Genomic DNA, 16,557 nt, shown 5'->3' on the forward strand with positions numbered 1-16,557 from the left:
GTTTTTCCATTACATTTAGTTAAGTATTTTAACTGCTTATCTATATAACATTAGCTAACTATTAGCTCAAACTGTTTATCCGGTAATTTTAGCTAACTATCTCAACAGATTATCTGGGAGTTTTAGCTAACTGTGTAAACTGTTTTCCCCATAAATTCTATTTCAACTGTTTATCTGTTAGTTATAGCTATATTTTTCCCCCATAAGTTTGAAACTATATGAAAACAGAACTATATCCACTTTTATATAATAGCTTTAAATATCATTCAGCCAACATACTATCATATTACTTGAAGCTAACCATTTCAACTGATTTTCTATTACATTTAGCAAACTATTTCAACTGCTTATCTATTAACATTAGCTATAACTATTTCAACCAATTCCCACAAGTTTTAGCTAACTATTTTATTTGGTTATCCTTTAGTTTTTGTTTATTTGTTACTTATAGCTAACTATTTCAACTGTTAGCCATTTCAAATGCTTATCCATTGCACTTTTAGCTAAGTATGTAAACTGTATATTTACAGCTTTTCCACGTAGCCCAACTATTTCAGCCATTTATCCTTTACCCTAACAATTTCAACTTCTCTGCTCGCCAACTAACGTTACACTAAACAAAAATTAAACAGTTTTGTTTTTGTTTCAATTTTTCCACAGGTTTTAAAAGTTAAAGATCTAAGACGTTTATTGCATTCAACATATATTTTTTTTCTCATATTTGGCTACAAATTTGTTGAAATACATATTAGTACTTCTCCTTTTTCAAGATAATCCATCCACCCGACAGGTGTGGCATATCAAGGTGCTGATTAAACAGTATCATTGCTACACAGGTGTGCCCTTTAGACCTAACCACCAAGGGGAGACACTACACATTGACAGGAGGTAAACACACACTATTCTATGTGGGAGAACACATCCATACAATACTGGCATGGTGAACAAGAGACAGATGAAAATGTTGACCTCCTACCTGTGAAGCTGTCTTGAAGTCCAAATGTGTGTCCATTCTTGATTATTTCCTTTCATCCATCAGGGCTCACCAACAGAATCAGCTTTCAATCCAAGGTGTGAATAATGTCATGTGATGTCCATATCTGTATGCCAACTTCATTATCAAACAGTTGTCTCTCTGCTTCTTTCACAGTTTTGTTGAGTATGCCTGTTTTCTTTACCTTGCTGGCTACAAAATTAAAGTGTCCCCAAGCTTTTCAGCCTCTGGAGTACAGCATGTGCTCCCAGTTTGTGGCTACTATACTGCTCACGATTCATCTCCATATATCTCCTTATCTTCTTACAATACTGCTGTCTTCTTTAGTCACAATTAATGAGGGCTTTTGTTTTAGAACCATGGCTTTCTATTGTGACCTGACCATTCAAAGACACACCTGTGTAGTAATCATGCTGCTCAATCAGCATGTTGATATGCCACACCTGTCAGGTGGATGGATTATCTTGGGAAAAGAGAAGTGCTCACTAACATGGGATTTTAACTGATTTTGTGACCAAAATTTGAAAAATGGGAATAAAAACCAAAGTGCTGCATTTAAATGTTTGTTCAGTTTGTGTCAACAGTATTCCCATTACGCATAGCTATTTCAGTTGTTTTTTTTCTGTAGATTTTAGCTCACTGTTTCAACTGCTTGTCAACTTCTTTAGCTGTGTCACCTGTTTATCCAACTTTATGCAAACTATTTCAACTGGTTTTAATAAGTTTAAGCAATTTCAAATGCTTATCTATTACTTTAACAGTTTATTCATTCTTTGACCTTAACTCACTATTTCAACCATTTATTCTTTACTATTTGGTAAAAATTTCACAGGGTTCCCAAACATTTTCATGGACAAAATTTAAAAACTTTTCTATGACTTTTCAAGGACTCACCAAAAAATTCACAACATATAGAACCAGCAGAACTGTATATCTAAATGTTAGTTAGTGTACTTTAATCAGAAACCTTTTCCTATCTCTAATAGTTGGGTATGCTCATATTCACTTCTAATACTTAAAATTACAGGCACAGTCATACAAGCATTTAGTGTGTATCAATCTGGCACTGACTTTCAAGCATGTGGGAAAACTAAACTGATTACACTATCACTGTATTTCTAATGTATTTGATTATAAACTCATAAACAGTGTGGCAACAAAAGAATGTAGGCATACGCTTTTTGAGCCTTGTAAGTGGATGTGAGAGGTTATCTATGCAAGATTACTCTAACAATCGATTTCAGTGCACACACTCCATGTCTTCTCCAGGTATTCCATGACCATGGGAATCATTAATTTCAACGTCTCTGTTCGCCAGATATTTTCATGCACTCTCACTTGCAGTTGGTGTTAATGTGTTACAGCTGACTAAGAATGATGTTTTTTATGTGTTTTGTTTTGAATGAAATCACAGTTTCTGTTTTTTTAGTTGAGTCAAGTTTACTATTCAAGCTTTCCACTCAAAGTACCCTATGTTGAGAATCGCTCATGTGCAGAACCTCATAAGAAAAATGCAGTTTCACTTCCTGTGCTGTATCAGCAGAGGGCAGTCTAACTCATCAACTGGAGACAACATGCCTGCAAATGTTTGCTTCATCAAATAACGACATCACTTCACAGTATCATTAATCAACTTTGTTTATTTTCTCCCAAATTTTTCTAAAAGTGGCCTATTTCATGTTTTCTTTTCACCTGCCAAATATTCATCATATCAGTGAAATCCATGAAAAGTTACAGCCATTCTAGTTACTACAGGAGTTTACATTTACGCTGTAGATTCTAGGATTCTGTACTGTGGTTTTAGCATATAGGCAGAAAAAAAGAAACACTATAAGATGTTTAAAAAAACAAAAGACAGCTGGGTTCCAAATCAAAACACCATGCAGAAAAACAATGTGGCACATTTCAAATCAAATGCCATTTATAAAGTATTCAAAATTGCATCATGGCTTCAAATCAGTTCCTAGAAAAAAGGACACTTTTAAAAAACCATACTTTGATTTATTTTTGACCCCATTATTTGAGAGAACAGAGGTGCATGGCGGCGCAGCCTCAGAAATGTTCTAATTTGGAACAAATAACACTAGAGATGGGAGAGCCTGAGCTGTCAGTCACTAAACTTATCTATCAAATATCTTTACAGCTTGAGTAAATACTGTGACCGTTCAGTTACCGATAGCGCTCCCATCTCTATCTGACACCTGGCAATAAATACTCTGACAAACAGCGTTTGTTCATTCTGACATCAAGAAATACTCATTTTTAAATGTTAGTGTTTTCAGGAGACATCTAAGGGAAGACTTATCTCATATTCTACGAAAAAAAAAAAGATTCAACTTTAAGAAACATGCGCTGCATAAACACACCTGCTGAATCCACAGCAAAGGACCGAGCTCAAGAAAGGTAACCTTTTTCTATCTACTGAGATTTAAAGGAACAGAATGTCAGATTTAGGGAGATTTGGTGGCATCTAGTGGTGAGGATTGGAGATTGCAAACAGCTGAAACGTATCCTGAATTCCTTCAGAGTTCATTGTTCAGGTTTTTACCAGGAGCTGAATTATCCGCAGAGGTGTCTTCCTCGCCAAAACAAACAGACCTCATGTTTCAGACTGGTAAAAACACTGATTTAAGCAGTTTGACGTTACAAATCACTGTTCTTCCAACACTGTTTGGCACATTGCAGACGGGCAGCTCGCCCATCATGTGTGCTCAACTGCATCATGTGTGCTTTGATAGCTTAAGATCCAGATGTTCAGGAGGTTTTAACCGGGAGCCAAATTATCCGTAGAGGTCTCTTTCTCTTCAAAACAAACGGAACAGCGGCCTCATCTAGAAAACAGCACGTAGGATCCATACTAAAAATGTATGTCCGGACAAAAGCCAAAAATGGCAGTCTCTACAGTCAGGCCAATTTCCCGTCTTTAAAATCATTGTAAGCATGGGTCAAAGTTTCTCCCATCAAATCAATTTTTACAGATCACAACTTTGCCTCTTTCAGGCCTCTCTGTGTGTACGCAATATTTACAAATGAGACCCCTGGTGATTTAAACTGGTAAAAGCACTGAATAAGGCCCTGATCACACAGAAAGCGTTTTGCAGGTTGCAAATTCTAACCTTCCCGTGTAATAAATTTACCGTTTATTTATTTATTTTAGGTATTTGACAGTAATTAGTATTTAGTTGCTGACATGTTGAGGCAGAGGGTACTGTCTGTAGCTCTGGTTGAGGGTGAGAAGCTGTCAGCAGATAAACAGAGATCTGTGTGGGTACATGAGACCCTAAAAGAGGCTGGATCATGGGGAGTACCACCAGTTGGTCCAGGAGCTTCTCCTCCATGATGGACGTTTCAGTTACTGCACTCATATGCTTCCACACCTGCTGATTTCTATTAAGATGGAGGTCACTGCGGTTTGTAAAATCACATCGCTACCACCAGTTTCTCCTCTGTTGTTTACCAACTGTTAACTTGTTGTCATGACCACCACAGAAGGCCCGCCTCTCAAATCATCTGATTGGCCAATGGGAAAAAAAGATGACATGGGTTGAAGTTTTCTCAACTCGAGGAGTTCAGAGTGCTCCAGCAAGAACACCAGGTGCCTGGAGCCCAGAGACGCGAGGTGTGTCACAACTCAAAAACAGCGAGCAAAAGCTTCATTCTCATTAAAAACAATTACAAAAAGGCGAACTATGGTGGCTGATGTAAAAATGTGAATGGCCATATCTAAAGCCAGTGTTTGGTTTGTCCATTCTGGGCTACTGTAGAAATATGGTTGTGATGTCTGTAGACGAAGAACCGCTCCCTATGTAGATATAAATGGCTCCTTCTACGGTAACAAAATACAACAACTCTTATTTTCCGGTGATTACACATAAAAGGAAAAATACTTAATATATGATAATCCATTTCTGCCTATATATCCCCCTAGATCCTACACACTGCACCTTTAAAATGAGACACAAGGATTTAGGTGCGATCCAAAAATGCCATCCAAACTGAACGTAGTGTTTAGAATTTGGCTTTAAATTTTTCACTGGGACGAGGGGATTTTCTGTATGGATTCAGCAAATGCCTTCAGCAGTCTTCAACCGAGTTGTAACCAGGGTTCAATAGAGAAAAAGAGGATTCACAGGCAGATGCTACAGCTGCAAGAAAACCATTCAATCTCCTTCCACGCACACATGCACGGCAACACGCTCACACGCAGTCACAGATGGGCAAAGGTAAAGCTGTAGCCCTCCCGACCTGAGAAAATGATTGTCAAGCATGCACACAGCATACAATTTTAGTTAATTTCACAAAGTAAGAAAATTATCTATCCATTAGCCCGTGGAGATGGTTTGATTCAGAATGGCCTTGATACATTTTCAGAGGTTACAGAGAAGAAATAATAGCATCTGGAAAAGAATAATAATAAAAAAAAAGAGTATGTTTTTTTTTTGTTTTTTTTTACCAAAAGCAAACCCTGTTTAAGGTCCGGTTGTGTCTGTGCTTTTCAAACTAAATCATTGATCACATGGCCACGCTAGAATACAAAATAGATAAAAGTAAAATCAACAATAACAATGAAGTAGTGCTATGGTTTTATACATAATATACACAAGTTAACAGTGATCTCTAGACTTTATTATCCATAGACTTGTCTTATGAGCAAAAGGCGCTAGGTCACAGTGGGTTTCACATTAGTTAACACTTTAGAACGCTAATGCTAGTTATACTCATTGACCACTAGGGGGCGATACATGTGACAGGAGCTAGGGTCTCTACAGGAGGTACTATCAAAACTTATCTGAAGATACCGCCGTAATGTTGCCTTCATATCCCAGCAACATGTGAAGAGATTTCTGCCCCTGCGGCCTTAATCGGGTCTGTGCTTGGAACCATGTCGTATTGTTAGCTTAAAGGGTAACTTTTAACCTGGACCTTATTTTTATGTTTCTGTATCTAAGTGACTAATAGGAATAACAAGTTCAGAAACTGGTCCTGTATTGAGCGAGACCTCTGCAGCTGAAAATGGGCTGTGATGTAACCACTTGGGGCAATTATGCAGGGCCCATTTACAGCCTCTAAAAGTGTTTGTTTTAGCCACTGACAGGCTCAGACTGTGTGTTTGTCTCTGACAACATGATGGAAAGGATCCCTCCAGAGATAGACTTTTGTTAAAGGGTAAGATCCTCTTTGTTTAGCGAGAAACAGCCCCGAAATTGCTCACCAAACCCACCAGACTCCAATTATATAAAGAGTAATTTTAGTGTGTACAGATTCAGCATATTTTCACATCTATCTGGGTGATGTAAGGGTTTATTTCAACCGATTGTTGGAACAGTGGAAAGACAAACCAAGACGGCTTTTGTGAGTTTTATTTAGTTTCTATCGACTTTGAATGAAGTGTGTTTTATGGTGATAAAATTACATTTTTTTTTAAATGCAGTCTGGTGTATTTGGTGATACTGATTTTGGGTGTGTTTCTGGTTAAAGAAACCGGATCTTAGTCCTCGACAAAAAGGTCTATCTCTGTAAGGATCCTTTCCATAATGTTGTCAGACACTTACAATAAAACTGAGCTTGTCAGTGGTAAAAACAAGCACTTTCAGTGGACGTAAACTGAACGTACAACAGGCTGTTCTCATACACTGTATGTACGAAAAGTAACGCACCAAAATTCGTAAATATTCCACATAATGATGAGCTGGTAATTCATGCACAACCCATGTATTCTGGAAGGCTACGATCAAGTGACCAATGCGGTGTCGGGAGTAAAGAAGCAACTGGTCCAGAGCGAGTCCATATGGAGGCAAGTTGGGGTGGTGGATAGGTCATAAAACACAGGACTTTGCCCAGGAGACCAGTGTTCAGAACTGTGTGAACTTCAAGTGAACTTTGACTGATTTTAAGGTACATCTTCCCCATGTTTCTTTTCCTAAACCTAACCAAGGTTGACTTTGGGTCACTTTATGCTCTGGACATAAAGTCATCCATGGGGCGCTAATTGGTAGGATATCATACGAATTGTTGTGTGCATCATGCAGACCGTTTAATGAGGATATGTTGTGGTACAAACATGCCCTGAGTGGTTACACTGCAGCCTGTTTCGCTGCTCCTGGACACAGCGCACTCCTAAATATTGGACCAATTTCAAAAACAGTTGTCCCCATTAGTCAGTTAGACACAAACACATGGTATAACAAGGTCCAGGTTAAAAAATACTAAGTTTCCCTTTAATGTAGCACAGCTATAATCTACAGGACTAAACATGATGTGTGTTTATAGCTTTCACAGAGAGAGATCATCGTGTAGCTGAAAGCCTCAAAATCAACGAAGAAAAGCGGCGAATCAGTGAAACTAGCTGCCAGTTGTCGAACGCTTGGTGAGCTCTGAGAGATAAAAACATGTCGTAAAGTTGTGCATGTGGATACCAGACTAACAGGTCCATGTAGTGGCTATCTCAGCCAGTCTAAAGAGAGTGTTTGTTGAAGGAATGCTGGGAGCTGTAGGCAGTAGGGAGCACGGCATGATGGGTTGTGTAGGCGCAGGTAGTTAAGAGGTGTTTTCAGGTGAGTGTAGGTACTGTAAATCCTGATCTCTCTCCGTCTCTCTGGTTGCCATGCTACAGCGGCCCTTTGAACTGGTTCCCAGAGAGGTGCTGTCTGATGGACAGCTTTGATCCTGCTGCATCACCCAGCTTTCTCCACACCACCTGCAAACAGAGGCAGAGAGAGGAGTTGAGAAGGAGGAAGAGGAAGAGCGAGACATACAGAAGGAGACAGGCACACAGAGAGGCAGAGACTGAGAGAGTACGGCTGGGCTGAATAAAAAAAAAAAAAAAAAAAGACTTTCTTCTTCAAGAACGAAAACTTCAAATGCTCACAGTTTGACACACACACACACACACACACACACACACACACACACACACACACACACACACACAGTAAAGCTATCTCTGTATCTCTGTCCTCCATCTCGGTGAGATCTCTGCCAGTGAGTGAGAGGGGCCCCCGGGGGACCCCAGTGATATTACAGAGGTACTATTGTAGTGCTCCCCAGATTCCTGGCCTGTCACATACCTCTGCAGGGCCCAGATAGCCCCGCTCTCGTTTTCTCTCTAATCAGTGGACCTTTTATCCTGGGCCGGGCCTTTCAGTGCCGAAAGAGAGAGATGGAGGGAGATGAGGTGGAGGGCGGAGGAGAGGAAGAATGGAGGGGTGAGGCTGAGGCGCACGGGGTGTTCTTTTCCCTGCCGCTCCAGTTTAATTGCTCTGACAGCTCAACTACGAGCCTCTACCCACGGCTTTTAGTTTAGAGTTGGCTTTGGAGCAGGGACGACAGAGAGGGAGGGGGGAGACGGAGAGATTGATAGAAAGAAAGCAAGAGGGAGTGCCGTGCCCGGGACACTGCTGCAAGTGTCACTGCAAACCAAATGAGTCTAAATGAGGTTTCCTCATTAGTGAAAGCAGCTCAAAAACTGACCTGATTTGCACCCAGCAGAACTAAATAACTGACCAACATACAGACAGAACACTGTGGACTCAAGAGAGGAAATGTCAGGGAGCAGAGAGAGGGCTGCACTTACGTTGCACATCTCTCTCACGATGGCCTTCTCTTTCTCACTGAGGTCGTCCTCGTACTCCTCAGGAGCCTGCTTGTCCAAGTTCTCATGGACCTCCAGCACCTGATGACAAGTCGTGGTATTTTAGTTTACAGGGAGCAAAATAAAAACTTCAGAAGTGTGAACTTTTTTTATGCAAAAACTCCAGGATTCCCACGCATTCACTTCTGTGTGGCAGCCCGCCACTGTTAAAACATCTGCCGCCATGTTTGCTAGACTGTTCATGAGGTGAGCTGTTGGAATATATACACTGTTTGGTTATTCATTGCACTCTTGCAGTGCTAGCGTACTCTGGGCACAGACAGAGCAGCGGGTGACAGGTGCAGTGAAAAGTGAAACTTTGTTCATTGTGCTAGCTCTAAAAGTTTGCTGCTGCGTTCATGGACCCACAAAAACCTCCGAATGTGGAGAATGGACAGACTGATACGAAAATGAAAAGGTAGCGACCCCCAGTCGTTTGCTACTGCCACACATAGAGTCTAATCCTGTGGGAAACACTGAGCTGTTACACTTAACATCAGTTTTATTCACTAACAAGTGCACTTTTGTACTCATTTTACTCTGAGAAGGTTTTGAAGTTGAGTCTTAAGTCTACTTTTTTTTAATACAAAGAGTTCATATAGGGCTTTCCCACAGTATATACAATGTCTGACTCGTATCAGTGTTGCACTTAACCAAGAAATATTTGAGCATTTAAAGCCTCTTTCTAGACCTCTGGATCTGGAACCAGTTTCAGAGGGATCTCAGAAATGTTCAGAAATTCATATTGGTCTGACTCAGACTAAACTTTATTTTCATACGAACATGTTGTCCAGAGTCCTTCATATAGCAAACCTGAAGCAACATAAAATAAATTATATAAAAAACAAAACAAAATAAAGAATAAAGAAAATTTTGCAAGACAAATAAAATAAAATAAAATAATCAATAATCAATTTAAAACCTAAAGCTTTAAAATGAAAGCTGTTTATCCCATTTAGAGAAATAACTGACCAATCACACGGCAGGATTAAAAATGTCATGCTCCCACATAGCTAGCTACTGTAGCTGCATTCATTAAAATTTGCAACAGAAAAATTTAAATATCAAGAAATCTGCTTACTTGAACACGATAACAGGCTGAATGATTTAAGTTAAAGGGACAGTTCACCCCAGTACATCTACTTATGGACGAGAGGCTCGTGCTTGTGACAGTGCGAGATGTAAACATTGATGACGTCCTCCTTGGTTGAGTTGTAACATTAGCTAGCTCAGTGGTGCTAAGTGAGTTAGCAGCAGATCAGCTCAGTCGCCAGGAGAAAATGTTAGCCTTTCCGGTTTCTGCGAACCATGAATATGCTACATTCGTAGGTTCCATACACATCGTATTATTGTTTATAAAGTGACGCGGTATATGAGCTTATTTTTTCATTGGGAGATGGAGGGGAAGGTGGATGGCGAGACACCTGCCAAGCTGCAGTTGTCGCAGTTTTGTGAGTCATTGCTGCATCCCAGCCAGAAAATGTGGGTGTTTTTGTGGCGACCCGTTGCTGTTTTTCCAGTGTGGACAGTGCCACAAAAAGCAGTTGTTCTCTACAGAGACACTGCTCTGTTCTAGCCGGGATAGTGCCGCGAAAAGTGGGCATTTGAAGCCAAACCGTGATCGTTTCCTAACCATAACCAAGTGGTTTTTTGTCTAAACCAAACCACGTGTTAACCACAGCATTGCTGAAACGTAAATAAAGGTAAAGTTTTAATGTATCTGCTACATAATAGTGTACAAAAGTAACATGTACATGGTTTTCGGAAACATACAAACAAACATATTTCTTCTGGCGACTGCGGCGAGTAGATGCACGCTTCCCTCTGTGCAGTGATAGAATTGGTGAGTGGTTTGGTAGTAAGAAAATAGTTCGTACATGAAACTGCTCACAACAAGTTCTGTGGATTATCTGCAGTAAACAGGTCATGATTTCTGGGAAGAGACACTGATGTTGAGTGTTTCAAATGTATTTTTTGGCACTTTGAGCACCACAAGCTGAGTCCCATCTAGTTTATTATATTGGAGAGAAGGCAGACATCTCTACGGTCGATATCTCCAACACTCGGCAACTCACACCAAAACTATCCAGACTGATGAACAGGTAAGAGGAAAAATATGTACTTTTGTTTTTGGGGTGAACTGTGCCTTTAAACGAAATGATAGCATGCAGCCAAAAGTAGGACTGAAGTCTATGTGGAACGGCACAAAACCCACTTTGGTGACAGAAGCAAAATTAGATTTTAACTCGTGTGATAGTGATAAAAAGAGCAATAGGTTCCCACCACAATTATCCTAAAATAGACTTTACTAAATGAGTGTCGTACCTTCATGGCGTGCACCACGGCCTCAGGCTTCTGGACGCAGGACAGGTAGCCTGTGGCAGGAGAGGACTCGCTGGTCGGGAGACGGCCGGTACCCTGCAGGGAGCAGAGGAAGTATAAAAGAAATGATGTCAGGTTATTTTCTACAGTGGATGGAGCACAGAGAAGAGCAAAGATGAGAGGAAGGGGTGACCTGCGACAAAGGACTAAACCCACAATATCTGGCAGACATGTCAGACTCTGATCTCGTCACGTCTGCTGTCACACAGGGTCAAACCCAGGAGTCAAATGAGCACCACCTCACCGAGGTCCTAACCTGAGCCAAGACAACAGAGAACTAACAGGAAGTAAAGCACTCTCTCCTGATCAGCTGGTGTTTGGGTCTGATTTAACACGAGGGATTTCTTGTACTGTAGCACTGAAAATGCCATCGCTTTCATCCCGACTCACATCACCTCTCCTCCCCTTGTGTTCTTCTTCCCCCTCTTTGCATTCACCTCGTACTCAACTCCCAGCCAGGTCTGCTACCTGCACAGTGTGATTTAACCTGCTGTGATGGGAGCAGCCAGCCAGGAAGAGGACCACGGGGGTTGCTTGACTCATCCTACCCCCCGGTTAGTTCCAGACAGTGGCTCTCTGTTAGAGGGACACAGAGATCTCTGGGACACACAATGGCACCATTCACTGTAACCTGGCATCGGGGCCCTGCATTAGACACAGCTCCGTGGCTCTGTTAGCCCGGGTTCAATTCTCCGCTCACTGCTGATGCGTTTGTCAGCTCCCTCCGCACCCGCTGGCCCCATTTAGGTGCCAGAACGAGCCCACACAACCTAATAGCACAGAGATAAAATAATAATCCCGCTGAAGCCAACAGGGATGTTTTGTGGACACTGGCCAATGGTCGATTCAGATCACGTCAACCACATGAAAAATAGATTTTTTAACTGGTCCTGCAGGTTACGGACTGACAACTGTTTGTTCTGAACGTACAGTGATGATTTTATGACGTTTATTTATTTGCTCAGACGGTAAAAGGTCATCAATGTGAGAGAAAAAACAAACATGGCCGTGGTTTGCCCTTTTGTTTTCAGGTAGGATTTGATCCACACACACGTTATGGAGATAAGACTCGCCTGCCTTAACGCATTTCATTCATGAGTTTTGATACCAGATAATAATGACAAAATGTAAAGGTTAAGATGAATCTGGTTTATTGTATTAAAGAAGGCTGCTGCTCCACAGCACGCTCAAAAGTCTGAGTGTCCTTTGAATGTACCAACATGAGCTTTCAAAATATTACTTACTGTCATTTGATTTGTAAAATGAAATGTAAAATATAAATATTTTCAAACAAAACCTTTATTTCACTTAACAAAAGAAGCCAAACTTCTAAAATGTCAAGTGTCATCACAGAACGTCTACATAACAGGGCTGCAGCTAATGATTATTAGGGCCCGAGCACCATGCGGTACGAGGACCCTCTTGAAACTGAAGGAATATAATTATTTTTTTCTAGAAGTAAATTGGCTTTTTTTTTTTTTTTTTTAACATACTCAAAAACGAGCCAATTTTTCTGTGCGCATCAGTCACTGTGTAAATTTACGTGTGATATGGCTTTCTTCAGCGGGTGGGGAAAAATAGCATGGCCACGCCTTTTAAAGAGCAGCCCCTGCGGCATGTTTCACCGACATGCACGAAAATTGGTACAGACATGTATCGTGCCCAAATGCACAAAAAAGCCTCTTGGACCCTTTCCCGAAACCCAACAGGAAGTCGGCCATTTTGAATTCCGTGGTCATTTTCGGCCCACGTGTTGTAATTTAACAAACTCCTCCTACAGATTTCATCGGATTGCCTTCAAAGTTGGTTTGTGTGAGCTTAACTACTTTGTGATCAAAAATTGCTACAAGATATACCTGACGTTGAAGGGCACGACCGCTGTGGAGCATCCATGAGACCATATTCCCTTATAGTCCCTCCTAGTGGCGACAGGAAGTACATCTTTTCAGATACTTATCTTTTGATTTACCAGAATTGAATGCCGTGATCTAAATTTGATGTACAAAAACATGATGTATCATTAGCGCCTTCTCCAGCACCCAATAGTGGATAGAGGAAGTGGTACAAAATGTGAAATAGGTTATTCCATCACTGTATCAAGGATATGCCATCTCACTCCTGCATGCAGTGTCTGACTTTTGCAGAAATTAACTGCCGCGTCAGCCGGCATCCTGCCAGCACCCCCAAGTTGCACATCAGTGCGAGGGCCCGTTCATTGCTGCTTGCAGCTTCAATTATGATTATCATTATTATTGTTATTTTTAAGAATTGCATTTTGAGGGCCTTAAGGTGCTCAAAATCTCAACAAAAATCGGCGCACACATGTAACCTGGTGAAAATCTACATCTGATATGGGTCTGGTTAACAGGTCTCTCAAAATAGTGCAGTGAGGTAGTTCACTGTCATAGAGGAATAAAAAAATTTAATTAAAAACAATCAAATTTAAAAGAAGTACAGTAAGAAGCTGGAATCAGAGAATGTAAAACAGGATTACAAAGTTGACCAGACATTTACTGTAAGTGTTTGGACCTAATAATTTCTGACTGTCTGCACTATGCAGTGTTGGAATGTAACAAGGAACAGTATTTTGATTTAGTGATGTGCAGGGTGGGAGATATTTACTGAACGACACCCTCATATTATTAAATTCGTCACCAAGGTTAAGTGCATATTTATGAGAAGATGATATATAACCGTCCTCTTGTTAAACACAAACACATTTCCCACTGAGTAAAGTGTTTCTTCTTGTTTAAGGTCACAGGAACAAAACAAATAGCTTCATTTTTCCATACAGCTCGTCTGAGGTTCACTTTGAAGTCAACTACAAGAAAAAATATGTAAATCACTGTCGCCTCCTTTTGATGCTCTGTTCTGTGGGTTAAAGCCATTATTTGAAATGTGTAAACACTTCCTGCCAGCATCGAGGCCAGTGTTTTTTTCCTTTTTGTTTATTCTGCACTGGAGCCGTGCAGTAAGGAAACAGATTTGGACAGCGCAGAGACACAGCCAGCTCCGGGCAATGTTTACTGTTCATATGGATGTACAGTCGGGGAGGCTCGCCTGCATAAACAGGCCTGATTTAGGCCTCGCAGGATGAAGGGAGGGAAACAAACGCTGTCAGAATCAATGGTTTGTAGTTTGAGCACATAGAATCAGAGCCGACTGTTGGATGTTTGTGAGGATCACGCAGGCTGGACGCTTCCTTTCTCCATCCGTCTTTCCTTCTCTTCTTTCTTGCTGGTTTTCTATCCGACAATCTCACGCACACTCGCTGACCTGAAACTGGGCCTGAACGAGACAAAGGACGTAACATAAAGGCTGAGCTGATAGATCAGGACACAACGAAGAGTCCAGTTCACTGCTGGTATAGTCTTCGGCCCCACATCTCTCATCTTCTCTTTCAAGTGGGTGAACTTGGGCCGTGTTAGAGAGCAGGCAATCGATCGCCATATAGCTCAACATGAGTGCGTCTTCGTGCAGTCGTCATGCCAACAAAGCCATCATAAGAAGAAGACATGATTTAAAAGAATAAGTTATTCTGTGCTGCATGCAACTGATTCACTAGTATCCTGCTGTAAGCTGCTGCAACCCCCCGTAAAATCTCTGTTTGTTGTTTTTTTACACTGGTTTTTGTTTGTTTGAACAAACAAGATATAACATATCAGTTAGTCAGTTCAGTCAGGAACACTTTAGTCAAAGAAAACTATGTCCATTTGCAGTGTAATATTTGGTGGTATGGCTCTGTTCTGGGGCCTTTCACGCACAAACGGGGAAAGCCTGTGGTTGAGAGAGCAAAATTCCCTGCCCTTCCATGCGTCTACATGGAAGGGCAGGGCCTTTCTGACCAACAACAGCAACTCAGAGTAAGATTCAGATTCTGTATACAATATTAATAGTTCAAGTAAATAAAATCTACCACAAATTACACATTTAAACAGCTCCCAGATACAAAAAATGTCCCCTGAGATCTATATATATAAATCAACAGGTGATTTGAAGTCAATGTCAGCAAGTCCAAATACTGCGAGTATCATGATATGAACTTTTTGTATCATATTAAAAAATTATACAGGTATTATCATGAACAAGATGATATGGCACACCCCTGACCATGACGTTGAATCCTCTTTTTATAGGATTACATAACTGATTGAAACCAAACTTATCAGAGTAACAAACACTTGCGTGATAAGAGCTACTTAAAATGATAGAAACTATGTTTGGGAAATATTTATTTGAGGGGTTCTGTGAGTTTTTAGTTTGGCTAAGATCTGCTAACATGGAGGGGGCAGGGTTTATGACAGCCACCAGGGGGCTATCAAGATGTTTAGGCTTCACTTTTTGGGGAGCTGTCGTGCAGTCCATTGTTTTTATACAGTCTATGGGATCACCCAAGACAAATGTTTGTACCAGGTATAAACAGAGCCACAGGAGTCACAGAAGTTACCAACTTCTTTTGTCTCTAAAGACAAAAGTCAGATGTTAGTAGGTTTTATTGTCCAGTCGGAAAGAGGCTACATCACAGCTAAGTTTGAACGAGCTGATGCAACCAGATCCTGACTGAATGTAACTACAGGTAGTCACACAAATCCACTTCTACCTTCCAGTCTCACAGACTGACATCAGATGTCATGTCAGTGAGGAGTTAAAATTCTCACCTCAAGTCACAATCATGACCTTGTTTCACTGTGAAATTAAACGCTGTGAGACAACCGTCAAGATAATTTGCAGTTTAAATCCATCGTCCCGAGAGACCTCACGTGGGGTCAAGGTTTCATGGACATTATTGCACGACACGAACATCCACAGAGGAGGCGGGTTTGACCCGCGGGCTTAAAAGGTGCGAGCCGGCTCCGAGCGCAGTCAGCCTGCGACCTCACACTGGGCCTGTGATTAAAACACAATATTGATTTTTACATGGGGAAGATTTAGTCCTCTGGTCAGTGGCATCGCCCGGCTCTGACCTTCCTTAAGCAGTCAGAAAACAATTACCCCAGCCTCTCCTCCCCAGACACTGGCTGGGTCAGGGGTGGCGCTGGATTGGAGAGGATTATTACTTTCACAGTGGGATTCAGTTCAAACAGGCTCCAGGGAGAAGGAAGGGAGGGACAGGATATGGGAGGAAGAGGAGGGAAGGCTGGCTCTTCTTTATTCGTTCCTGTCTCGCTGTCTTAGTTTCTCCTCTTCCTCTCCTCTGTCTCATCCCACTCAAGCCCTACCTCCTTTCACTATCCTTTCTTCCTGCCTATGTGTGTGTGTTCCACTTCCTGTCATGTGTAAGAGGGTGAGGTGGCCCGTGGAGGTTTAATTGGAGAGTTAAAAGTGACTTGATTCCACTGTGGAGGCACCGGCAAAGTCTTCCCTGCAATTAAGTGTGTGTGATTAAACCCCGTCTCTATGCGTAACCACGTCTGTATAAGCAGTGTCACAGTGTTGATCTTTGACTGTTTCAGTGGTGAAGTATGAGTAGGTATCCCTCTGTAAGGGTTTACACAAGGTCCTTGAAGTGCTTGAATTCTGAGGGGAAAAAATGAAAACATAGTACTTAAGA

At 41.3% G+C, this 16,557-nt stretch overlaps 1 protein-coding gene across 6 annotated transcripts in view; it reads right to left on the bottom strand.

Annotated features, from left to right (window-relative positions):
- Positions 1 to 2,742: 2,742 nt before the first annotated feature.
- ccdc85cb (coiled-coil domain containing 85C, b) overlaps positions 2,743 to 16,557 on the bottom strand; it is a 74,270-nt gene continuing 60,455 nt past the window's right edge. For 4 of the 6 annotated variants that reach the window (XM_049590172.1, XM_049590171.1, XM_049590170.1 and 1 more), the window contains 3 exons: positions 10,950 to 11,042; positions 8,568 to 8,666; positions 2,743 to 7,691 (listed from right to left, as the gene is read on the bottom strand). In XM_049590172.1, coding sequence (XP_049446129.1) covers positions 7,602 to 7,691; positions 8,568 to 8,666; positions 10,950 to 11,042 — 282 coding nt within the window. In that variant the 3' untranslated portion in view covers positions 2,743 to 7,601. Of the gene's footprint in view, positions 7,692 to 8,567; positions 8,667 to 10,949; positions 16,524 to 16,557 lie in introns of those variants that run through there. The other 2 variants (XR_007450383.1, XR_007450382.1) reach the window with 1 other exon arrangement.

The sequence above is a fragment of the Epinephelus fuscoguttatus genome, linkage group LG11, assembly GCF_011397635.1.
Source record: "Epinephelus fuscoguttatus linkage group LG11, E.fuscoguttatus.final_Chr_v1".
NCBI lineage: Eukaryota > Metazoa > Chordata > Actinopteri > Perciformes > Serranidae > Epinephelus > Epinephelus fuscoguttatus.